Consider the following 26,900-nt stretch of genomic DNA (forward strand, 5'->3'; position numbering starts at 1 on the left):
AATCTAGACCACGGCCGCCCCGGACAGATGTGAACCGGCTCCATCAAGAGTCTGTCACATTCACATGTAATGCGATTTGGATGCAGGGAAACTCGCATCAAATTTTGCATATGTGTGAACCTGGCCTTAAACTTCCAATGCAAGTCTGAATCTGATCAGTGACTGTGGGAAACTTTGTGACCGATTTTTACCATTAGGCTTTCTGTATATATGAGTGACAAAAGAAACCTTTGGGTGCATTGGGTGTATTTGGGAATCGCTCTCCTGCATCTAAAGTGGGCATTTTCAGATCAGCAGATTACTGACAAAACAGACTGTAGTTGACTGCTATGGTAAAGCAATGCATGGTTGAAAAACAAAGTACTACAGATATGCGGACTGCCTCAAGGGTAAATTTTCAATTTTGACTGAAGTTCTGCAGATTTGCATAAAAGTTACATTTCAATTATAAATTAAATGAATACATTATAGTCAGAAAAAAGGAAACAGTAGCAGTATGGTCACAATTATGTTGGACGTGCTTACCAGGCAGTATGTGCATCCTATATAACAGCTTCAATTTTTCAGTGAGGTCCCCATGGCAGGCGTTACCTGAACATTAATGGAGAAATGTAGACAGGATATTTGAGATTTTGTCAGCGAGTTATCAGATGTTAATTAACTACATTGAAACCAATGACTTCCTCCTTGATGTGGAGCCCTAACACTGTAAAGATGCTCCATTACACTGCACTGGTTTTAGAGGCTACCTTTTTGTACACTACTAAAGGATGGTTAAAAAAAAATACAGATTTGAAGGCCTGGTTCCAATGGTTGCCTACTTGTTGCAGGTTAATGATTTAGAAAATATTAGGGTCCAGTCATAGCTACAAGTTGCCATGCCACAACGTACCATGTATGTGTTCGCACGTTGACTTCTCATTAATTTCCAAAGCACCCCAATGCACTAAAGCAACCCATCTCTGCTGTGGAGTGCTGCATCAAAAAAAAAAAAAAGGAGCAGGTCTGTTTTTTATGTTCGTGGTGTATACTTGAAAAAATAGGGTGCTTTGATGCAATGCATGTTAACGCATGTGTATTAATACAGTGCAATAAATTGGATAGATGTGAATGGGCCCTCAAAGCCTTTGGCTTTAGGTGCAGTTTAAGTTAATTTCTGTATGATTATTTTTCAAATGGTTTAATTTTCTACTTTTTGCTTTTGTAATGTGCATTTTTTAAACATCTTTGCAGGAATATAGTGGTAGTACATATAAAACTATGCTCACACCAGTGGCGTACCAAGTAGGGGGCGGGGGGGGGTGGGCCGCACCGGGTGCCACACACTGGGGGGGTCTCAAGCTGACGCCCCCCTTCACGACTGAAAAGAACCTAGCAGAGACAGCGGGCGGCATGGCGCAGTGACAGGCAGCCAGGGCCGGTGCTACCACATACGACTAGGCAACCGCTAGCGCCCGGCTGCTAGCTATTCTACTCCCGCACTGTCCACAGAACACTGTCATGTGTCAAGCAGCGCCCCCCCCCCCCCCGTCTCCGCTCTGACATGTTTCCAGAAACCACCTAGCCCCCCCAAGCAGGACGCTCTCCTCTCTGATGTGTGTACAGTGTCTAGAAACCCTCACCCTCTCCGCTCTGAGATCATGTCATCACATCAACTACACACTTCTCCCGAGTCCCAAAACAAGCAGCCACACTGACAAACTGCTGAACGAACCAGTGAGCCAGCAGCTGGGGGCCATTCCAAGTGAGTGAGCACGTTGACTGACCAGACCCCGCTCCCTCTCCCTGAACCCTCTCTCTCCCCGTCTCTGTCTTACCCCTCTCTCTCTCTGTGAGCCTCCCTGACCTGTCTCTCTCTCTGAACTCTCCCCCTCTGACACCTCCCTGACCTCTCTCCCTCCCCTCTCCTGACTCCCTATCTCTCTCTCCCCCCTCCTGACTCTCTCTCCCCCCTCCTGACTCTCTCTCTCCCCCTTCTCCTGACTCTCTCTCTCCCCCTTCTCCTGACTCTCTCTCTCCCCCTCCTCCTGACTCTCTCTCTCCCCCTCCTGACTCTCTCTCTCTCCCTTCTCCTGACTCTCTCTCTCCCCCTCCTGACTCTCTCTCCCTTCTCCTGACTCTCTCTCTCCCCCTCCCGACTCTCTCTCTCCCCCTCCCGACTCTCTCTCTCCCTCCCCTTCCTGACTCTCTCTCTCTCTCCCCTTCCTGACTCTCTCTCTCTCTCTCTCTCTCTCTCTCCCCTTCCTGACACTCTCTCTCTCCCCTTCCTGACTCTCTCTCTCTCCCCCCTTCCTGACTCTCTCTCTCTCTCCCCTTCCTGACTCTCTCTCTCTCTCCCCTTCCTGACTCTCTCTCTCTCTCCCCTTCCTGACTCTCTCTCTCTCTCCCCTTCCTGACTCTCTCTCTCTCTCTCTCTCCCCTTCCTGACTCTCTCTCTCCCCTTCCTGACTCTCTCTCTCTCTCCCCTTCCTGACTCTCTCTCTCCCCTTCCTGACTCTCTCTCTCTCCCCTTCCTGACTCTCTCTCTCTCCCCTTCCTGACTCTCTCTCTCTCTCCCCTTCCTGACTCAATTCAATTCAATTCAATTCAATTCAAATAAGCTTTATTGGCAGGACCAAATACATGTTAGCATTGCCAAAGCAAGGAAAAAGGGGAAGGGGGGGGGGTAATATAAAGGGGAATGTCTCTCATGTCCCTCTCAGTCTGTGACACGCGGTCACATATTGGGCAGCTATCTTTGCCATTGGCTCCTCTTCTCCCAGTAGAATTTGGAGTTTCCTCTTCTCTTCTGTAGAGTTGAAGTCCGGGATGAGAGCGGAGAGTCTCTGGAAGTGAGTGTCCCTCACTGATGAATACTTAGGGCAATGTAACAGGAAGTGTTCCTCATCCTCAGGGACCCCCTGGTCACATTGCTGGCACAGTCTCCTCTCCCTGGGCTTGTAGGTCTGTCTGTGCCGTCCTAATTCCATTTCCAGGCTGTGGGCGCTCAGTCTGTACAGGCTCATTGTCTGTCTTTCTTTGGGGTCTTGTAGCACCTCCAGGTACGGGGCCAGTTTGTAGTCTCTCTGCAGTGACTGGTAAATCAATAGTTTTTTGGAGTTTGTTATTGCGTGTCTCCATTCTCCAACATGTTTTTCTTTGGAGTTATAAGTTATGATTTTTATTTGAGATTTTGTCAGGCCGCATTGTTGAGAGTTTTGGGGAGACAAGGTGTTGATAAGTTGTTGCAGGCCACACGGCTTGGACTGGTTCTTACTGTCCAGTAAGGCTTGATGGTGGTAGGAGTTGGGACTGCTGTTTTGTAGGTGGTCCCAGTATGATAGCGCCCTCTTCTGTACTGTGAGGAGTAAGGGAAATCTGCCCAGCTCGGACCGGCAAGCACTGTTGGAGGTGCTCCGATGAACTTGGAGGAGGTGCTTGCAAAATTCCAGATGGAATATTTCTGTTGGGCTGGGGTCCCATTTGGATTGGTCTGGGTAGGTGACAGGACCCCAAACTTCGCTGCCATAAAGAAGGATTGGGGCGATGACGCTATCAAATATTCTGAGCCAGACTCTCACGGGTGGTTTTAGGTGGTACAGCCGTCTCCTGATGGCATAGTAGGCTCTGCATGCCTTGTCTTTTAGTGCCTCTATGGCTGGCTTGAAGCTTCCTGATTGGGTAATGTCTAGGCCAAGGTATGTGTAGCTGTTAGTTTCATCCACAGTGCAGTTGTTTATTGTGAAGGAAGGGCTCTTTGTTTGATTTGTATTTTTCTTTTGGAACACCATGGTTTTTGTTTTGCTGGAGTTGATTGGTAGTGCCCATGTGGCGCTGTATTTCTCCAGAACTTCCAGGCTGTCTTGTAGGCCTTTCTCTGTTGGTGACAGAAGTAGGAGGTCATCTGCATACAGCAGGAACTTCACCTCGGTGTCATGTAGAGTCAGTCCTGGTGCTGGGGAGGATTCTAGAGCGGCCGCCAGTTCATTGATGTAGATGTTAAAGAGGGTTGGACTTAGGCTGCAGCCCTGTCTGACTCCTCGGGCCTGCCGGAAGTGTTCAGTTCTTTTCCCATTCACCTTTACGCTGCAGCTGTTCTCAGTGTATGAACTCTTGATGACGTCGTATGTTTTCCCTCCTATTCCGCTCTCCAATAGTTTGAGGAACAGGCCTGGGTGCCACACTGAATCAAATGCCTTCTTAAAGTCCACAAAGCAGGCGAATATCTTCCCATGTTTTGTATGGTGGACATGGTTCTTGATGAGGCTGTGCAGGGTGTAGATGTGGTCTGTAGTGCGATGGTTTGGCATGAACCCTGCCTGACTTCTGCTGAGGACATTGTGTTGTGTCAGGAAGTTGAGGATCCGTTTGTTGAGGATACTGTTGAATAGTTTCCCTAGTGTGCTGCTGACACATATCCCCCTGTAGTTGGATGGATCATACTGGTCTCCACTTTTATGGATGGGTGTTATGAGGCCTTGGTTCCATACTGTAGGGTAGTAACCAGCACTCAGGACCAGATTGAACAGTTTACATATTGCAGCGTGTACCTCTGGGGAGCCGTGTTTAATCATCTCTGGCAGGATTCCATCCATCCCACTGGATTTTTTGGTTTGAAGGTTTTGGATTTTCTCCCCAATTTCTTGTGGTGTAATCGGTACATCTAGGGGGTTCTGGAAGTCCTTAATTTTTTCCTCCATGTCATATAGTCTTTTGATGATGTATTTTTGTTCTACAGTTAGAGCCTCCTCTGGAATATTTTTGTAGAGGTCCTTAAAGTAGTTGAGCCAGATGTCGCCATTTTGGATGTGGAGGTTGTTTTTCCTGGGTGCTGAGCCAATATTCTTCCATGTTTCCCAAAAAGAATTTTCCTGAAGTGCCTCTTCCAGCTGTTGCAGGTTTTTGGAGATGAGGTCTTGCTTTTTCTTTTTAAGGGTTTGTTTGTACTTTTTCTGTAGGGTGCTATAGGCTATCCTTAGGTCAGTGTTGTCAGGGTCTCTGTGTTTATTATTGGAGACGGTCTGTAAGGTGTTCCTTAATGCTTTGCATTCTTTGTCGAACCATTTATTGGGTTGTTTGTTGGATGGTTTCTTGTAGTTGGTTTTCCTCAGCTGGGCTGTTTCTGCAATGGTGTGTAGTATTTTATGGAAGTCCTTTGCTGCCTGGTTCACACCTGGTGGGCTTATCTCATAGGTGGTGTTTTGGAAGTTTTCAAGCTGTTTTTTAATGTCGGGTCTGTCTGTTACCTCTCTGTATTTTGTGGTAGACTGTTTGGACCATTTAAATGATGGTGGCAGGTTGCGGAGAGACGCCCGGTGGAGTTTTGGTGATGGTTTGCTAGAAGATTTGATGTATAGCAGTAGTTGGTTGTGGTCTGATAGGTGTGTTTGTGGGGTGACTGTAAAACCATTGATGAGTGTGGGGTTCATATCTGTGATGGCATAGTCTACCACACTGCTGCCTACATGGGAGCTAAATGTGTACCTTCCTAGAGAGTCTCCCTTGGTACGGCCATTGAGGATGTAGAGGCCCAGACTGCGACACACATTCAGCAACTTTCTTCCGTTTTTGTTGGTTGTACTGTCATAGCTGTTTCTTTGATTCTGTATGGACTCCTGGTCGTAATTTGCATGGCCCAGTATGTATGTGTTGCCATCAGTACTTGTATAGTCCTTTTCCCTTCCTGTCCTGGCATTGAGGTCTCCACAGATGAGCACTTGTCCCAGGGATTGGAAGTGGATGACCTCATTTTGTAGGATCTCATAGGTGTCTGGTCTGAAGTATGGAGACTCTGCTGGGGCAATGTATGCTGCACACAGGTAGATGTCAGACTGGGAGGTGAGGATGGAGCTGCTTATTCTTAGCCAGATGTGGCTCTCTCCTTTTTTGATTGCATTGATGTTCCCATGTAGCTCCTCCTTGTACCAGACTAGTATTCCTCCTGAACATCGGCCCTGTTTGATGTTTTTATCTTTCTGTGCTGGGACAGAGAATTCCCTATAGCCAGTAGGTACTGATGGTTCATCCTGTGCCCTGCTCCATGTTTCCAGGAGGATTTGTATGTCCGTCTCATATAGTCTTTGCTTGAAATCTGGATCATTTACTTTGGATCCGAAGGCTGAAGCGTTCAGACCCTGAATGTTCCAGCTACTGATTACTAATGATGTCATTTTTTGTTTGTATATTTATATACCTTGTAATGGGTGAATTTCTTGGGGCCAACCGGTTTATAGGTGGTTGTCATTGTCTTGTCTTTTTTGCTTTTTTAGCTCAGTCACATCATTGAATAATGTGCTGAGGAGGGTTAGTATCTCCTCCTCCTTTTCTCTGCTCTGTTGTGGTCTTGATATCCATCTTGAGGTGGGTGGTTTCCATTCTTGCCATCTTCGTGGTCCAGTTCTTTGGCTGGGTGTATTCTTGTTGTATTGTATTAGTGGTGAGGTTTGGGGTCTTGCAGTTGTAATTCTGTCTGTCTGAGAATGGTGTGTGCCATGTTCAGGGTTGTGAGTTCTCTCAAGAACAATGTCTTTGAATTCTCTTGCCAGGTGACTGACCCCTTGTTTGTTCAGATGTTTGTTGTCATAGAGGTGTTGGGGCGTTATAGAATGGTGTTCTGCCAGGTGAATGGAAGGCTTTGACCTGGTTTTGTCTGCCAGCTCTGCATTGATTTGTTCGATTATGTTGTTTGGCATATCCCTCCTTGGAAGAAGGGAGGACAGAATTACTTTGGACTGTGGAAATTTTTGTTGGGCAGTCTCTGTTAGTTGCAATAATTTGTCCACAATGACTTGCGGTTGTTCCTGGATGTTGTTTGTGCCCGTGTGTATGATGATATGTTTGGGGTTAGTGAAATATGGATTGTTGATGACTCCTGTTGCCTGTTCAATTGTGAAACAGTGAATTTTGGAGACTCTTGTTCCTGGGAAGAGCCGTTTAGTGTTGAGGTATTTCCCGTTTGAGTCTATTATTAAGACAATTTCAGGAGTTTGTTGCCTGTTCTTTTGGTTTGATGGTTTATTTGGGGTTTCTGGATTTTTGCAGTTGTCTTGGCTGTTGCTGGGCTTTGTAATATTAATTTTAGGAGGTTGATGGGTCTCACCCGTCTGTTTGTTGATGGGCACTTTGTCTGGACAGACCATCCCTTTTAGTTCTGTTTGCTGGTTGTTGGGTATCATCTGTGATTTTAGTATATTTATCTCTTCTCTCAACTGGGTGTTATCTTGCTGTAGTTGTTGCATTGTAGATCGTATTTCTAGTAGGGCAGACTTGTGTTCAGACTTGAGTGTATTCAGCTCTTCCCTCAGACGGTCATTTGCATTTCCATTGTCACCCAACTGTCTTTGGAGCTGCTCTTTGGACTGTACAAAATCTCTTTCTAGGTGAGATAAGCAATCTCTGAGCATGTTGGGTGAGGGGACATCAGGCATGTCCATGGACAATGTCTTTGCTGTCATCTGCTTCTCATCATTTTTGTCTGTAGTTGTTAAATCCTTGGCTTGATCTTTCATTAGGGGGAAGGCATGCTCAAACTCCTCTAGTTGTTCCTCAATGCCTTGTGCCATGATGGTGCCATTGTGATAAATGTTTAGGGTGAGTACAACACAACTGTCTTCCTCATCCCTGACCTTGATCTGTCTGCCCATGCAGATACCTCCCTTTGTAATATTCTTGTAATATTTACAGAAAGCTGTATGCCAGGCTTCAGTATTCTCAGTATGGAATAACAAATCCGTTTTCTTTCTGCCATTTTCAGTATTGGAGAAATCAGCAAACAGAGTCTCTGGATTTTGCTTAATTTGTTCTTTTTTCATGGCTTTCTTTACTTGTTTGTTCTTTTCTCCCTCTGAGTAAACAATCTCTAAGACCTCAGACCCCCTGCTGGCTTTAGCTGTAATGGAGTCTGTTTCTGGCATATATGCTGTCTGCTGTTCCATTTTTAAGTGTAGAAGTTTGCTAAATGATATTTTCTATGTTTCTGTGTTTGCTGTTATAGCAGGATTGTCCTACCTTGTGTCTGTTTGCTTGAGTCCTTCAGCCCTGGATGTTCTCTCATGCTGGATACTTGTCTGCTAGATGGTCTTGTTGTTTTGCATTTTTTGTCTTTATTCTCCTCTTTTCGTTGAGTTATTTCTTCTTTTTCATCTTTTTCTTGTGTGTAGTCTCAATTTTCCTGGTTTTGTCCTTCAATTTTGTCCATTACAAGGTATAAAGTGGTGAAGTTTCAGGAGCTCATTCTTAGTGCTGCTGCTGCTGCTGCCTTCCTGACTCTCTCCCCTTCCTGACTCTCTCTCTCTCTCTCTCTCTCCCCTTCCTGACTCTCTCTCTCTCTCTCTCCTTCCTGACTCTCTCTCTCTCGCTCTCCCCTTCCTGACTCTCTCTCTCTCTCTCTCCCCTTCCTGACTCTCTCTCTCTCTCTCTCTCTCTCTCCCCTTCCTGACTCTCTCTCTCTCCCCTTCCTGACTCTCTCTCTCTCCCCTTCCTGACTCTCTCTCTCTCTCCCCTTCCTGACTCTCTCTCTCTCTCCCCTTCCTGACTCTCTCTCTCCCCTTCCTGACTCTCTCTCTCTCCCCTTCCTGACTCACTCTCTCTCTCTCTCTCTCTCTTCCCTTCCTGACTCTCTCTCTCTCTCTCCCCTTCCTGACTCTCTCTCTCTCTCTCCCCTTCCTGACTCTCTCTCTCTCTCTCTCCCCTTCCTGACTCTCTCTCTCTCCCCTTCCTGACTCTCTCTCTCCCCTTCCTGACTCTCTCTCTCCCCTTCCTGACTCTCTCTCTCTCTCTCTCTTCCCTTCCTGACTCTCTCTCTCTCTCTTCCCTTCCTGACTCTCTCTCTCTTCCCTTCCTGACTCTCTCTCTCTCTCTCTCTCTCTCTCTCCCCTTCCCGACTCTCTCTCTCTCTCTCTCTCTTCCCTTCCTGACTCTCTCTCTCTCTCTCCCCTTCCTGACTCTCTCTCTCTCTCTCTCTCTCTCTCTCTCTCTCTCTCCCCTTCCTGACTCTCTCTCTCTCCCCTTCCTGACTCTCTCTCTCTCCCCTTCCTGACTCTCTCTCTCTCCCCTTCCTGACTCTCTCTCTCTCTCTCTCTCCCCTTCCTGACTCTCTCTCTCTCTCTCTCTCTCTCTCTCCCCCTCTCTCTCCCCTTCCTGACTCTCTCTCTCTCCCCCCCTCCTTGCCAACAACAGTCTGTTTATCTCCTGTTTAAACTCCTTCCTTCCCATCTTCTGCCTATAAATTGATGTATAACAGAATTACTTGATCAACTTTATTAAAGTGGTATTAAAGCAAAGCAAAACATTTATTATTCTGCAGTTTACCAATTCTTAGATGGGTGGCTGCATTCGTTTTGTTTTTAGGTTTTTCTCTTTTATATTCATCTAGTGATCCTGCTAGCAAGTCTGTTTTTTCAAAACAAGGAGCTGTCTTGCAGATGTAGCAGTTATAGGGTTGAATCAAACCATTTAACACTGGCAACTGGGGTGGAGTCGGGGGCGGAGCCAGAAGGGCGGTAAAATGAGGTTCCGCCAAGGGGGGCCAAAAATCCTAGCACCGAGCGGTAGGTAACACACAGCAGGGAGCCTGGCTTTGCAGGGGGGGGGGGGTGCGAGCCGCACCTGAGTGCTGTGTAATGTAAAGGGGTCCAGAGGTGCAGTCTAATGTAAAGGGGTGCAGGGTAATGTAAAGGGGTCCAGAAGTGCAGGTTGCAGTGTACTGTAAAGGGGTCCAGAAGTACAAGGGCTGTGTAATCTAAAGAGGTCCTTAGGTGCAAGGTGCTGTGTAATGTAAAGGGGTACAGTGATGCAGGGTGCTGTGTAATGTAAAGGGTGCAGTTGTGGAGAGGGGGTTTCACAGTAGTGACAAAGAGATATTAAAGGATGCAGGGGGCACAGCGGGGTGTTTTTACATTTTACTGTGCCAGATATAGGATCCGCTTCGGGTGCCAAATTCTCTAGGTACGTCCCTGGCTCACACATATATACACATGCTTTTTTATTGCAGAGAGCTAAGCACAGAATTCTCCTACTCATCATAATAAAACTGTGTAAAAAGCAATACAAATTCACAACAACTTTTAAATAAAAATGCTTTTACAAACACATACATTTCTAATGCCGCGTACACACCATCACTTTATGTGATAAAAAAAAACCACACTTTCTGTGAAGTAAAAAATGACGTTTTTGAAACTTCAATTTTCAAAGACGAAGTTGCCTACACACCATCGTTTTCTCACAATGTTCTTGCAAAGTGAGGTTATGTTCCACCACGTTTTATCATTGAAGCTTGCTTCATAAGTAGCTTCTGGGCATGCGTGGATGAAAAAACGTCTTAGAAAACGACGTTTTTTGCTACACACGGTCAATTTCTGTGAAGTAAAAAGTGCACTTTTGAAAAACGACACATAAAATTGAAGCATGCTTCAATTTTTTTTGGTCGTTTTTTACAAGACATAAAACTACGTTTTCCCCCACACACAGTCAATTAAAGTGACGTTTTTAAAAACTTCATTTTTTTTCATCACATAAAGTGATGGTGTGTACGCGGCATAAGCCTTTTAAGTGGTCAGCAATGGCAGCCTCCATCTGAGTTCCGATATCCTTTATTGCCAATTACACAAAGATCCCACTATGCTTCTCTTGTCTCAACCTGTTCAAGTTTTGTGTATTCGTTAATAATTTCACATTCAGTGGCAGTTGGTGCTCAAATTTTTGGGGAGGTGCAAACAAACTAAAAAATACATCATCAATTGCAGCCTCACTGTGCTCATTAAGAAGGGTTCCCACCATCCCTGTGCTGAGTTCCTGGGTCTGTACACCTGTGTCCATCAAGTACAGCCTCACTCATCTCTATCGCACACACATACAGTGCAAGCATTGTACCATATACTGTAGATCACAGTGTATTAAAGTGGTTAAGGGGAACCCAATGACAGAAGAAAAAAAAATGCCCCCCCCCCCAGTCTATACCAGGGCCTTTGTGTCTGGTATAGATTTTTAGGGGAACTCCACGGCAAAATTTTGGTCCCCCCAAAATCCATACCAGATCCTTATTCATGCAGTGTGGCAGGACAGCATTGGGTGAGCGAGCCCCTCCCCTTCCTGAACCATGCCAGGCCGCTTGCCCTCATGAAGAGGTTGCTTTGGGGTCACTCCATCTTTAATCACACTGCCCGATGGACCCAAAGAATAGGATGAAAAACTAAAAAAACACAACAACATCCGCTTCGATTTGATGACCCTGACACTTCTGATGGCGTGTGCTGGTTATGTCAGCGGGTGACCCCACCCTTGCCTATATAAAAGGCAAGGACAGCAAAAGGCAGCAGTCGGCGGAGTATTTTTTTTATTTTTTTTTATTTTTACGGTCTGTCGGCCGGCGTGATTGACGCACACTTTTGCCCATTTGTGGTGTTCTGGTGCGCACCGAATCATGGGGGGGGGTGAGTTGTTCAGCTGATCCCTAGTTTAGAGTATGTAAATAAGCTTACCGTGTTTCCCCAAAAATAAGCCCGGGTCTTATATTAATTTTGGCAACAAAAGACACAGTAGGGCTTATTTTTGGGGTAGGTCTTACCATGTAATGTGATGTCTTCTCTCCGCCACTCTCTCCCTGCCCGTCAGGACTCCCCAGTGTGAAGTGAGTTAAAATGCTTGTAAAATCCTATAATCCACTCTATTACAGTATTATATAATGTACAATGTGTGTGTACTTCTGTAATATAACTGTGCCAAATACCTTTGTTATAGCGCTGCTCTGAGTAGATTATAGGATTGTAAAAGTATTTTAAACTAGGGCTTATTTTCGGGGTAGGGCTTATATTGCAGCCCTCCTGGAAAATAACACTAGGGCCCTGTACACACGAGAGGATCCATCCGCTGGAATTGATCCGCGGACCGGCTCCAGCGGATAGATCCCCTGGTGTGTACAATCCAGCAGATCTGTTTCCGCGGATTTTTATCCCCTGGGATGGATTTCAAGCGGATAAAAATTTGAAGACATGCTTTCAAATTTATCCGCTTGAATCCATCCCAACGGATTGATCCGCTGGTCTGTACAGACTCACCGGATCAATCCGTCCGAATGGATCCCCCGCATGCGTCGTAATGATTCGACGCATGCGTGGAATTCCTTATATGACCGCGTCGCGCACGTCGCCGCGTCATCATCGCGGCGACGACGCGACACGTCATCGCGATGGGATTTCGGCGCGGATTTTCGATCCTATGGTGAGTACACTCCATCGGATCCAAATCCGCGGAAATCCTCGAGAGGATTTATCCGCGGAAACGGTCTTATTTTCGGGGAAACAGGGTATATGAGAGGACTGCACATCTACTGATGTTGGTTTAAAGGATATTATACTAATAATTGTACAAAGAAAAGCTGTCTTTCGCTCTGCTAGCCTATAGAGCACATGTCTACTGTGCCTAATGATAAATTGCACTGACATGTAAATAAGTTCATAATGAACAGGCCACAAATAAACTGACAGTAAAGTATTTGTATAAGCCATCTTCACCTAACAGTATATCCTTGCCAGCAGGAAGGCAAATATTGATTTGAGGCCAGTGATCAAAATGTGTAAAATAGATTATATATATTTTTTTAATTATAGAATTGTTTATTTTTTTTTGTCCACCTATGAAAAATGTTACGTTTTTCCTCTGTATTCAGATGCATTATGTATTGTAATGCAATGTTTAACCATAATACGGCAAAATGTTTATACTCACTTAAACCCGAGACAAATTCTTTAAAATTGATCAAGTTGTCCCCATTTTCATCTAGGAGTCTAAACAGACGGACGGCCATGACATCTGTGTGTGCTCCACTTGCCCATGGGAACAGCAGTATAAACAGTCCCTTGAATTGCTGGAAGTCTATGCGGTACTGCTCAAGATAGGGAAGGGAAGGGTCATGACGTTCAATGAGTGAGCTGTTACCTCCCCAGTAGCAGCTTGTCATGTGCTCAGCCTAAAACAGTAAGATTTAAATTGACGATTGTTAACAGAATACATTTTTTTGCAATTTTTCATGTATGTTGTGCTTATTGTATTAAGCAACAAAAAATAAAAAATGTACCAGACACAGCATATTCATCTTATGAAATAGGTTTGTGTCCTATCAAGTTTAATTTATGGAGTCAATTTTAAAGTCACATCATTTGTCAAATAGTACAATTATAGTACTTTATCTTTATTTGAATTAAAAGTCAGTGATGTTTAGTTCTAGAAGACATAACCAGTTACAGTATTGTTCCCTCTCTATAAATGTCAGAATGTAGAATAATGCTTCCAAATTTAATCCAGCCCACTAGACATGTGCACACTGAAATATTTCATTTTGGAATTTCAGTTTCGTCCGAAAAATATACATTTAATTTAGTTACTCCCGAGACTCGCTTTTTATTTATTTGTTTCGTTAAAAAATGCATTCGTCTAAAAATCCGAATTAGGGTTGAATCGGTCAATGGGGTCTGTCGAATGTTCCAAGAAGCAGCTAAACTGTACGACGCCACAATCGTACATTTCCGGTCGAATGATCCACCCACAAGCTATAGTAGAATTGTAATGTTGTATGACTAGTAATAATTATATTTATTAAATTATTATTATTACTAGTCAACCGACATTAGAATTCTTCTATAGCCTATGGGCGGAGCATTTGACCATAAATATCTGCTCACGGCGATCGTATGTTTTTAGCTGCTTTGTTGAATCTTCATGTCTCTATAATGTCAAATCTCTTCTCTCCATGTCGAATTATCTTGGACTAACAGCATTAGATTAGGCACATTGAACCGCAGATTCGATAGATAGAAGATTTGACATGAAGGTGACAATAGCCATCTATATTTAAAGTGGATGTAAACCCACTCTCATCCTTTCTAAACTACTGCCATAGTGCTGATCTATAAGGATATCGATGCCTCCTGCATGTATCCTTACCTGTCAAATGTCTCCCCTCTGTCTGTTATAAGAACTAAAAAACTGCAGATTCTGTGGGTGGATCTGTTGTCTGGAGCTCTGTGGGTGGATCTGTTGTCTGGAGCTCTGTGGGTGGAGTCGTGATGTCAGTAGACTCCACGCCCTCCCCTACACTCCCCTTGTGAGCATTTTTTTCCTGTGTATTCCTTACACTAAATCCTGCTATGATCACCAACATCCAGTCAAAATCCAGAAAAGTAACCACATGAATTCAGAAAAAGGAGTGGGGGTGGGAATTAAAAAATAATGCCTGTCTCCAGACTAGTGCATGAGATATGTAAATAACCAGTTACTCACAGCAAGGGGGCGGAACGGACAGAGGTTTTTCTCTGCAAGTCCGTTTTATCTCACTAAACAATAAAAGAGGATTGCTCAGAGCTGGTTTAACTCTGTGTGGCAAGACTGGGCACAGATGATAGGAAATCTTATACTCTACATCAGGGATATGCAATTAGCGGACCTCCAGCTGTTGCAAAACTACAAATCCCATCATGCCTCTACCTCTGGGTGTCATGCTTGTGGCTGTCAGAATCTTGCTATGCCTCATGGGAATTGTAGTTCTGCAACAGCTGGAGATCCGCTAATTGCATATCCCTGCTCTACATTGTGACATAAAAAAAAAAAACGAATGTATATATCTACCAACCACCATACAACAGTTTTTATAATGGAATTCTAAAATCTTTTCTCCTAGTTATTCTTGGGTGCACTTTTAAAAAAATATATATATTTTCTTGACTGTTTTTTGTTCGGTTACACTGCATTGGCATAAGTTTTTCTTTTTAACCACTTAAGGACCGCCTAACGCCGAATGGCACGGCTGGGCACAGGCACGTACAGGTACGACGCCTTTAAGAGTCCAGCCGTGGTTCACTCGCGACCTGGTCCAAAGCTCCGTGACCGCGCCCGCGGGACTCGTAGACCCGATTGCCGCTGGTGTCCCGCAATCGGTTACAGGAGCCGAAGAACGGGTAGAGGTGAGTGTAAACACACAATCCCCGTTCTTCTCTGTGGCAGTGTTACTGATCGTCTGTTCCCTGATATAGGGGATGACGATCAGTGACGTCACACATCCAGCCACGCCCCTACAGTAAGAATCACTCCCTTAGGGCACACTTAACCCCTTAGCGCCCCCTAGTGGTTAACCCCTTCACAGCCATTGTCATTTTCACAGTAATCAGTGCATTTTTATAGCACTTTTCGCTGTGAATATGACAATGGTCCCAAAAATGTGTCAAAAGTGTCTGATGTGTCCGCCATAATGTCCCAGAAAAAAAAAAAAAAAAAATCGCTGATCGCCACCATTACTAGTAAAAAACATTTATAATAAAAATGCCATAAAACTATCCCCTATTTTGTTGACGCTATAGCTTTTGCGCAAACCAATCAATAAACGCTTATTGCGATTTGTGGGAAAAAAAAAGGACGCCAATTTTGTTTGGGAGCCACGTCGCACGACCACGCAATTGTCAGTTAAAGCGACGCAGTGCCGAATCGCAAAAAGGGGCCAGGTGCTCGGGCCAGGGGTAGAGTTGAGAGATTACAGCTTAAAACATTTTTGGACAACTGTGCACTTCCAAACTTGTTTCAATATTTCAGGGAAGGCCCTTTTGCATTCCAGCATGACTATGCACCCTACTGAACACCATAAGGGTAAAATCGAATGACATGTCTTCCTGTCCAACTGTTCTCGCAAATGCTTTTTTGGCTGAATGGGTACGCTTTACTATTGACAACAGGGCAGGATCTAGACAGTGTGATTATCGGGGTGCAGTAAAAAGTGTCGGGGGGAGCAGAGGATGGGAGGTCAGAAGGGCAGTAACCAGAATCTGTAGTGCAGTGTACAGGGCAAAGGACAGGGGTCAGCAGTTTCTAGGGTAGAGTAGAGTGGATAAGCAGGGCAGCATATAATGGTCAGCAGGGCAGAGAATGGGTGGTCAGCAGGTGAGTGTACAGAAGTCAGCATGGCAAAGAACAGGGGGCAGCGTACAGGTGGTCACAAGGACGGGGGAAGGGGTCACAAGGGTGGAGGACCATGCACATGGTTGCAATGCGCTAGTGTGGAGTTCCAGGGGCTAAAGCAGGTGGTAAAGAGGTGATACGACTCCCCCTCACTGAATGACAAGTGCTATCTGAAAAATTCAGATTGCTCTTCAGAGAAATGCAAAGCACATAGTGATATTATTTCTAGACAATTCACCAAATCTAACCTTCTAATGAGCAGCTTCTGGACTATGATGTAGTGTACACAACAAATACAATCGCTCATACCTTAAAAAGTGCATACAATTCTTCCAATTCATCAATAGTGAATGCAGTGTCGGTGACAATAGTGCGGACCTAAATTAAAGAAGAATATTTTTTTAATTGCCAGTATTCCAGTATTCTATTACCATTGACTGAGAAACGAGTTGGTAAAATATTAATATAATCATTGAAAGCTTGCTAAAAGGAGTTTCCTCAACACTGCAAAGTCTACCAAACAAACAAAAAATGCATGATACCAGGCATTATTGTTAGCCTTATCACAAAGTTTTAGATAACATTTGGTGACCATGCATAGTTAGAAAAGCTTTCGATACATTTGACTTTTGAAATGTTAGTGGGTTAATTTTAATTATCAAAATGCAAAAATAAAAATAAGGAACATAGTGGATTTTTGTAGCATAAACAATAAATTTTCTAAACGTTGGTAGTGGAATCAATTGAACCCCGTTAAAAAAGAAAAACCTACAGCACACGTTCATGTTAAAACGAACCCAGAAGTACATGAAACAAAAAAACAGTTGGCAAATGTTCACAAAAGGTCAAAAAATCTTTATATTATTTGGCTGGTTGATGAAAAAATGTACAATTTATGTTGTCAACGATCGATAATATGGTTGACAATTGGGGGAAATATTTTGATCATTGTGCACCAAGTCCAGACTCCAATTAGTTTCTAAGATGACAATTTACAAAAATGTTTGAATGTGTAATAACAGACACAGACCTAAGAAAATCCTAAGGCCTACTTTTTATAGATTGGGGCACATTGAGTGAGCAATATATAAAAGTAAATTTCCACCTAGAGACGAACACCTGATTAATGTGTACTTACCACATTTCGTTTTGTAGTATCTTCAAGAATCTGTATTACTTTTAGCCGTTGCTTAAATCTCATCTGCTCTATCAGGTCTGCTCGTATAGTTCCGAATTTCTGCAGTGATAAAAAACACATTGTAAATCTGCAATCCCCTACATAGAGGTGCTCACTCGGGAAAGAAGGAATGGGGAAATACTAAGGGCCAATCAGGTTCTGCTGCAGCACATATGTGCTTAAAAGGCAGAGAGAAATTCTTGCTGAGGTTCTGCTGCTTCTTCATTGACCAATTAGCACAGTAATGCCGCGTACACACGATCAGAATTTCCGACAAGAAAAGTTCGATGTGAGCATTTGGTCAGAAATTCCGACAGTGTGTAGGCCCCATCGAACATTTTCTGTCGGAGTTTGCGACAGCAAAAATTTTAAAGCTGGTTCTCAAATTTTCAGACGGGAAAACTTCTTTTCGGAAATTCCGATCGTCTGTATGCAATGCTGACGCACAAAGATCCTACGCATGCTTGGAATCATTGAACTTAATTTTTCTCGGCTCGTCGTAGTGTTGTACATGACCGCGTTCTTGATGTTCGGAATTTCCGACAAAATTTGTGCTACTGTGTGTATGCAACACAAGTTTGAGCCAACATTCCATCGGAAAAAAATCGGCGGTTTTGCTGTCAGAAAAATCTGATCGTGTGTGTTTTTGTACTGCCACTGCAGTAGAGAGAAATGCTCTGGCTATGATGCCTGGCATGGGATAGGATTTCTGGATCTTCCACAGAATTACAGAACAATCCCATACACGCATCTCAGCTCTGTATTTGGTGGTTTGCCTGGAATTCAGCTTAAGTTTAACTATATAGATGTTATTTAAAAAAAAAAAAAAAAAAAAAAGGAAGGAACATGATTGTATATACAATACCTGATAAGATGCAGCTATCAGTGTAAAGATGTCCACTTCTGGATAAGGCTCGGTGTCATCCATGATTAAGGAATGGAGATGTGGAATTGGTGGTAAAGTGCTGTCTTTATTACTCACACTGTCTAGATACCTTTAAAAATTAATTTAAATTTAATTGAAACATAAATGTAAAAACACCCCTAGCCTAGATTTCAGAACCAGAATAGTTATAGGTATATTTGGAACTGAATTAATCTGACCATGACCTTAAAGTGGAGTTCCACCCATAAATATAACATTACATCAGTAGTTTTAAAAAAATGTCATTAGTCCTTTACGAAAAAAAAAATTTTTTTTAGATGCCTTCAAAGTGTTGTTGCTAGGCAGAATAGTTAATCTTCCCACTTCCTGCACCTAGGTGCTTAATGCTTCCTAACCTACACCGCACAGACTCCTGGGAATGTAGTGGGTGTAACTTTCCAGGAGTCTGTGCACTCCCCAGTCTCAAAGAATCATGTGACTTGGACAGCACAGGTGCTGAAACCTGATCTGACACTGCTTGTGCAGCACTGAGAATGTGCGAGATCTGCAAGGCTGAAATCCAGGAAGTCATACAGTCTGGCTTCATGATGCCCACACTTAAGATGGCCCCAGTCAATTTCTATTTTATAAAGTGTCTAAATGCTGTAACAACCTAACAAAACGGACCTTAGTTTACAGACTAACTTTACTAGAATACATTAAGCTTGTGTATTACAGGGGTATTTATATTTAAAAAGTGAAATTGTGGCCGGAACTCCGCTTTAATGGTTGTTTTGTATTTTTCATTGCTCAAGCCCCATTCCACCAAAGCCATGGTTTGTTCTGATGAAGGCCAACAAGCTTGTCAATTCTCTATGGAATCTAAATGCCTCTATAATCATGCCATGTCTGTGCCTCACTAATTGGACTGGCCTGATGCTGAAACAAATACTTCTATAACCAATGTTTTATTGGAAGCCACCAATCTTTAGCAACTACCATCATTATTTACAAAAAGAAAATGCATTATTTGTACTAGTTTACATGCTATTATTTACCAGCTCGACATTGGAAGGCTTAAAATCAAATCTGTTAAAATAACTAATTGGCATAGTCACATTTGAACCTTCTTTCCATTTCACCCAAAATCTTTAAAATCAGGACTAAATCCCTAAAGGGATATTATACAGAATCTGTGCAATATTGTACTGAACATCTACCGTGTTTCCCCGAAAATAAGCCCGGGTCTTATATTAATTTTGGCAGCCAAAAACCTGGTAGGGCTTATTTTCGTGGTAGGGCTTACTATTGTGTGGACTTCTCTACCCCTCTCCGCCTGACAGGAATCCTGTGTGAAGTAAAGTAAAATGTATTGTGTCAGGTACCTTATTATAGCGCTGCTCCTGGCTTCCATAGCCTGCCTGAGCTCGTTTCCACGAGCCAAACTTTGCAGAGGGAGGGGGGCCGACATCCCCCACTGACAGGAGAAGGAGATCTGAGTGCCGCTCTGGGCTTTCTATAGCCAGTTTGAGCTCTCCGCCGAGCATTGCAGGGGGAGGGGGGTGGACATCCCCCACTGACAGGCAGGAGGAGAAGGAGGAGAGAGTGCCGTTCTGGGCTTCCACAGCCCGCCTGTACAATCTTCCGCAAGCCGAGCATTGCAGAGGGAGGGGGGCGGACATCCCCCACTGACAGGCAGGAGGAGAAGGAGGAGAGAGTGCCGTTCTGGGCTTCCATAGCCCGCCTGTACCATCTTCCGCAAGCCGAGCATTGCAGAGGGAGGGGGGCGGACATCCCCCACTGACAGGCAGGAGGAGAGAGTGCCGTTCTGGGCTTCCATAGCCCGCCTGTACAATCTTCAGCAAGTCGAGCATAGCAGAGGGAGGGGGGGTCGAGATCTCCCGCTGACAAGCAGGAGAAGAGGAGGAGACAACCACGTCAAACTAGGTCTTATTTTCGGGGTAGGGCTTATATTGCAGCCCTCCCTGAAAATCCTGCTAGGTCTTATTATCGGGGTAGGTCTTTTTTTCGGGGAAACACGGTAGAAAAGCTTATAAAGAAAAATGAGAACTTTAACATACCTCCCCAAGACAGTCATGGCTTCTCCATCATCTTTACAGTTAAGTAGCTTGTCCACATTGGCCTCCAACACAGCAAGTGCCAGCTGGAATATCACCTTGATGCCTTCATAGAAGAAACAGTCCACTACCACCACAGCACTTTCAAAAGGCATGACACTGAGAAACAACGTGAGGAACCAAGACAAGGAAATCGTGGAAATTACGCCCAGATCTTGCATACAGTCATATAGCTGGGGCACATAATCATGAGCCAATTCTTCAAAAACACCCTGATCCACAAGAGCTCCTAGAAGAAAACAAAATTTGAATAATGCACTTGGTTACTTCAAATGTTCTGTAAAACATATTTTATTGTAAGGTTTTCTTGATTTTCATAAAAAAATAATAATATCAATCATAGTTTAATAGATAAAACTAGCTAGTTAAAGAAGGTAGTCACTATGGGTACCTATCACTACTTACATTTAGGTGTGCCAAAGTTTAGTACAGTGTCTAGTTTTAGAACATAAAACCAAAAATGTCTTCCAAAACATACCAACAACTCTTGTATTGTAATAATCAGGAAGCATGCGTTCACATAGAGCAACAAGCAACCAAAAGGCTTCTTCTTCCTTTGCGTACAGCAGAAGCACAGAGGTAACAATATTCATGGCCTACAAAAAAAAAAAAATAATCAGGAAATAGGAAGGTAAAAATCTGGATACAGGCAAATGCTGTTGCATTATGTTAACATTTTTTTTTAAATAGTGCAGGTTAGAAAAAAAGTTCAGCAATGGGGGTTTAAGTAAACAATGCAATTCCCCAAATAATATATACATTTCATATCTAGTTTTCATTTGACTACAGAATATGCTGCCAAGTTATGGGTTACAGTCTCTCATGGTGCTACCATAAAATCAACCTTAGTATCTATGGTCCAAGAAATTGCATATCAAAGATTGAATAACTATGTTTTTGGGACAAAAGTTGTCAAAAACGGTCAAACACACAAGCTCCAGAGATGAGACAAATTTCATTCATCTCGTATGCCAAAGACACATACTACAGTACCTTCACTTACCATCATGCAGTACCTGACACATAATATGCCAAGTGTTTAAGAGGTTTGACATCAAAAGGGAGCATACAGTTGTGCTCAAATGTTTACATATCCTAGCAGAATTTATGATTTCTTGGCCATTTTTCAGAGAATATGAATGACAACACAAAAACATCTTTCACTCAGAGCCGGTTCACACTGGGGCGACTTGGGATCCGACTTGAAGTCGCCTCAAGTCGTCCCAAGTCGCGCTGTCGAGAAAAACAATGCAAGTGAATGGGAGCGGTGTTAATGCACACGACTCTAGTCGCTCCGACTTCAAAAGAAGTTCCTGTACTACTTCAATCCGACTTGTAGGCGATTTGTACCCATTGATTTCAATGGAAGTCGCCTCCAAGTCTGATCACCGTCTTAACTGAAGCGACTTTCCAGGAAGATAACATACATTTCTCAGGCAAACCTCTCCCTCCCCCTCCCTCCCCTAGAGCTGATTGTTGTTTGATTGGCCACTGGAAAGTCTCCTGTCCTGGAGACGACTTCAAGTCGTGTTGTAAATCGCCCCAGATCGCCCTGTGGTTCATGCTCAAGTCGCCTCTGAAAGTCGTGCTGGAAGTCGTGTCGCCCTAGTGTGAACCGACTCTCATAGTTCATGTCTGTCTGAAGCCATTTATTATCAATCAACCGTTTACCCTTTTTAAAATAATCACAACAGAAACTAGCCAAATGACCCTAATCAAAAGTTTATCTTCTCAGATGGTAAAGCTGCCCATTCCTCTTAGCAAAGTTACTGTAAATCAGGGGTCTCAAACTGGTGGCCCTCCAGCTGTTACGGAACTACAAGCCCCATTCCCGCCAGTTTGAGACCCCAGCTGTAAATTCTTGGGCTGTCTTGCACATTTTAGATCTCCTCAGAGTGGCTCAATTATATTGAGAGGTCAGGAGACTGAGGTGGCCACACCATAACCTTCACTTTATTCTGCTGTAGCCAATTACAGGTCGACTTGGCCTTGCATTTTGGGATCATAGTCTTGTTGGAATGTCCAAGTACGTTCCATGCGCAGCTTCCTGGCTGAGGAATGCAAATGTTCCTCCAGTATTTTTTTTTGATAAACATACTGCATACATCTTGCCATAAATTTTGACCAAATTTCCTGTGTCTTTGTAGCCAAGAAGCTGCGCATGGGAAGTACTTCGACATTCCAACATGACAATGATCCAAAACACAAGGCCAAATCGACCTGTCATTGGCTAGAGCAGAATAAAGTGAAGGTTCTGAAGTGGCCATCTCAGTCTCCTGACCTCAATATAATTGAGCCACTCTTGGGAGATCTCAAACCTGCAGTTCATGCAAAACAGCCCAAGAGTTTACAAGAACTGGAGGCTTTTTGCCAAGAGAAATGGGCCTCATCCACAAAAGACTTCAAGCTTTCACCGACATTAAAAGGGGCAATACAAGGTAATAAGAACTGAGGTATGTAAACTTTTGATCAAGGTCATTTGGGTAGTTTCTGATTGTGATTTAAAAAGAGTAAACACAGTTGATTGATAATAATTGGCTTCAGCCAAACACTAACCATGAGTGAAAGAAAAGTTGTGTTCTTATTCATATTCTCTAAAAAATGGCCAAGAAATCAAATTATGCCAGGGTATGTAAACTTATGAGCACAACTGTATAGTGGTTGATCGACTAAAACTGGAGAGTGCAAAATCTGGTGCAGCTGTGCATGGTAGTCAATCAGCTTCCAACATCAGCTTGTTCAAATAAGCTTTGGCAACTAACCTGGAAGCCGATTGGTTTCTATGCAGTGCTGCACCAGATTTTTCACTCTCAAGTTTTAGCAAATCAACCCCATAGTGCATTTTTAATGACCAAATATTTTAAATTATTATATTTAGAGCTCAATATTTTTTCCAGATTTTTATTGTACCAAATATAAAGATTTGCAGATCATCCAATATCGGGAGCTGCTTAGCAACTGATCTTTCTTTGCTTAGTACTGAGGCAATAGATTAGGCACCTTAGGAGTGCATTTTTTCAATAGGTCAACAATCTGATGTCAACAGCGTTTCCTGCATTTGACATGCATTATTTCTTTCAATAGGGTCTGTATCAAAAACCTCACACACATGCCCTGTACAAATACGTTCAGATTGTTCAAATTTATCAATTCGTATTGCATATCATGTAGAAGTGTACTGTTGCATATGATACAATCCAGTCAAACTATTTGAGCTAATCTGTTCTTTTTTCATACAGTAGCATTATAGTGTTTATGATCATATTGTACTGTTCATGCCTCATGTAATAATTTTATACAATCGTCCCTAAATGCAGTAAATTATACAAGCAGATTATAATGTAAATTGATACCTTTAATCATTACAATACATTTCACATCAAGGTTTGGGTGGATAGATAAAGAGATACAGATAAAGAGTGAAATCTAAAAGCATACAATGTAGCATCTTCTTTTTGTTTGAGGCAATGTGACTTTTTTCCTGTAACTGGGTCATGGACTAAAATATTTGCAAAATTGTTCTGCTTCAGTCATCAAATTAAAAAGGAAAATGAACCATAAAGGAAACCAAGTCTCATATAAAAAACTGCTGACTCTCCTTTGTAAACCACCACAGTTTCTAACAGTTTTTGCTAGAGCTATAATCTAAACCCGTTGAAATACTTTCAATACGCGATAAGACAGGAAGCACTAGTAACCTGCTAATAAGCTTTGTAAGTTACAAAAGTTAAATATTTTGGTATTTTACGGATAACCGATGCTGACCTCCATGGCCACTTTTACATTTTCATCACCATGCCCATAGACCTCTATGTGTGGTCGTGATGCCACGAAGTGTTATTCTTGACATTAATTTGAAAACAATGTCGATTTTTATTTCAGTTCAAGAAGATGTATAGCTGAGAAGAAGCACTCCTTAACCACTTAACCCCCGGACCATATTGCTGGTCAAAGACCAGAGCACTTTTTGCGTCCTTTTTTCCCCACAAATGGAGCTTTCTTTTGGTGGTATTTGATCACCTCTGCGGTTTTTAGTTTTTGCGCTATAAACAAAAATAGAGCGACAATTTTGAAAAAAATTTATATTTTTTACTATAATAAATATTCCCCCAAAAAAAAAAATTATATATATATATATATATATATATATATATATATATATATATATATATATATATATATATATATATATATTTTATATATATATATATATTATATAAAATTCCTCAGTTTAGGCCGATACGTATTCTTCTACATATTTTTCGTAAAACAAAAAAAAAAAAAAACGCAATAAACGTTTATTGATTGGTTTGCACAAAAGTTATAGCGTTTACAAAATAGGGGGTAGTTTTATGGCATTTTTATTAATATTTTTTTTTTACTAGTAATGGCTGCGATCAGCGATTTTTTTCCGGTACTGCGACATTAAGGCGGACACTTTTGAAATTGTTGGGACCATTGGCATTTTTATAGCGATCAGTGCTATAAAAATGCATTGGATTACTATAAAAATGCCACTGGCAGGGAAGGGGTTAACACTAAGGGGCAGAGAAGGGGTTAAGTATGTTCCCTGGGTGTGTTCTAACTGTAGGGGGGGGGGTGGACTGACAATCGCTGTTCATACATTGTATGAACAGACGGTCAGGCATTTCTCACCCTGACAGGACCGGGAGCTGTGTGTTTACACACACACACACACACACACACACAGCCCCCGTTCCTCGCTCTGTAACAAACGTTCGCGCGCGTCGGGATCAGGGGGGGCGCGCGCCCCTAGTGGCCGCTTCGCGAGGTGACGTAGAGCTACGTGCTCTCGCGCAGGGGAGCCGACCTGCCGCCGTATAACTGCGGCAGCTGGTCGGCAAGTAGTTAATAATACCCTTGATTGGGACCAATTCAGACCATAATGCAGTCCGCTGAAACACTTTTTTTTTTTTTATGGAGAGGGATGTTGAATTAGGCAGACCATTCAAAACGAATAAGCCATCAATGCACAAAAAAAATTAGGTCCTGTATGATTTATTCTATTCATTTTTAGAGGCTATGCATCTGGGCATTGTATCGGGCTATAACTCAAGTGTGTTGCAGTGCACTACGGATGTGCTTTGCAAATTACTCTGCACTGCAACGCACATCTAGTGTGTGTACCATGTATTGAGGTAACACATATTATAATACTTTCTATGCTGTAAGCGAGCCCAGAACTTAAAGTAGAAGTAAACCCTAATTTTGTTTTCAGCCAAGGAAACTGCCATCTTAGCCTCTGTTTACTCTGCAACTGCTATGATGCTGCACATGTGATCCTTTATGACACCAGTCATTGGATGATTTGACAGGTTGGTTGAGAGCACAACACATGTGAACAGCTAGCATTTATGGCATGCCGGGAATGTTAACTGTTTTTTGAAACTATCAAATAAATGGGTTCACTTCTGCTTTAAGTACCAACACCTATTAGTGTTCACTAAAGTAATGTACATTTTACCAAGCACAATACACTTGTTCTGCTTCCAGGCCAACACTCTGCAATGTACTTTTTTAGTTACCTGGCAGTATCCAATGTTTGGATTTCTGAAGGCATAAGCAGTGAGGACCCTTCTCAAGGCAGAAATCCCGATTTCATTTTGGAATGCTGGATGTTCTGGAAGAGAACGATGCAAATCCCTCTCAATTTCTTCTGTGGCAAGGTTATACTGACCCATGGACTTCTCGACCAACTCTTCATAATACCCAGGATGAGTAGCCATTTCATTTATAGCACCTGGTAATATAGAACAGCTAATAAAGAACTGCATGTCTCTACAGTTACCCATCAGTCAAAGTTAAAACTGTAACTGACCAGAAAAGAGCAGCCACAGTTCTCCACGCATACTCTCTGGGATTCCTTTCAACACCAGGTCTCTTGTCTTTTGTGTCCGGTACATACAGATTCCCTGGCCATACTCTGCAAAATGGATCTTCCACGCTTGTTCCTTCAGAAATTCTTTGGCCTTTCACAAAAGAAAAAAGGATGCACAATTTAATCACAATTTCTCAATTTATAATGAATACTCGTTGATTCAGATTTTCCTCCACTTTGGAATGTAATATATACTGGTATTTGGGGGAGAAAAAAAAAAAGACTAATGAAAAAGATCTGGGGAGAGAGGGAGAAAAGTGGTCATATACGGGAAAGGCTGAACAAAATTCCCTCATGCACATTTACCTTTAACACTTTGAGAAGAGTACATGGCTAATGGTGATATTGTGAGAATCCAAGCGGACAACACACCAGTAGTTGTCCGTTAAAAACCTAAAATCTTTACTGGGGGTCTTCATTTTTAAGGACTACATAGCTTGAACAATAGGAAAAAAAACAACAACAACAACAACAAAAATTATGCGGTATGTAGCTATAGGAGCAAGATCTCACGGTTGGTCAGCTTATCACCAAAGATATACAGGTTTCTTCAGCTTAGCCGTTATGAGGGATTTTGTTCAAATTACATTATATTCTAGATCTTTTGTCTACACCAATTTTAATACAAGATTTACTGTAATTTTCACATTTAAAACACGCTTGACTATTTAATTTTAACAAAATATTGATACTTTTAGGAATTCCCACAGTCCTGTCAGAACTCAAAAATGTTAGCGCCGATTTGTGTTTGGGAGTAGGACTAAACCTAGTTAGGTATTGTACATTTTAATATTTCTGACTATAAAGATGACATTTCTCTCAAATGACAACTCATTAAAACAAGGGACTCTCATCTCCCTATAGCATGTGTGGGGGAGAGGGGACTATGATAGGAGCTTC

At 42.7% G+C, this 26,900-nt stretch overlaps 1 protein-coding gene across 2 annotated transcripts in view; it reads right to left on the reverse strand.

Moving 5' to 3' along the window:
* TBC1D9 (TBC1 domain family member 9) overlaps positions 1 to 26,900 on the reverse strand; it is a 97,905-nt gene that overhangs the window by 16,361 nt on the left and 54,644 nt on the right. For both annotated transcript variants that reach the window (XM_040331334.1, XM_040331326.1), the window contains exons 9-17: positions 25,941 to 26,091; positions 25,648 to 25,862; positions 20,580 to 20,697; positions 20,045 to 20,330; positions 17,964 to 18,093; positions 17,060 to 17,158; positions 16,231 to 16,299; positions 12,706 to 12,946; positions 526 to 591 (exon numbers count right to left, since the gene is read on the reverse strand). In XM_040331334.1, coding sequence (XP_040187268.1) covers positions 526 to 591; positions 12,706 to 12,946; positions 16,231 to 16,299; positions 17,060 to 17,158; positions 17,964 to 18,093; positions 20,045 to 20,330; positions 20,580 to 20,697; positions 25,648 to 25,862; positions 25,941 to 26,091 — 1,375 coding nt within the window. The remainder of the gene's footprint in view (positions 1 to 525; positions 592 to 12,705; positions 12,947 to 16,230; positions 16,300 to 17,059; positions 17,159 to 17,963; positions 18,094 to 20,044; positions 20,331 to 20,579; positions 20,698 to 25,647; positions 25,863 to 25,940; positions 26,092 to 26,900) is intronic.

This window comes from Rana temporaria, chromosome 1 (genome assembly GCF_905171775.1).
Source record: "Rana temporaria chromosome 1, aRanTem1.1, whole genome shotgun sequence".
Lineage (NCBI taxonomy): Eukaryota > Metazoa > Chordata > Amphibia > Anura > Ranidae > Rana > Rana temporaria.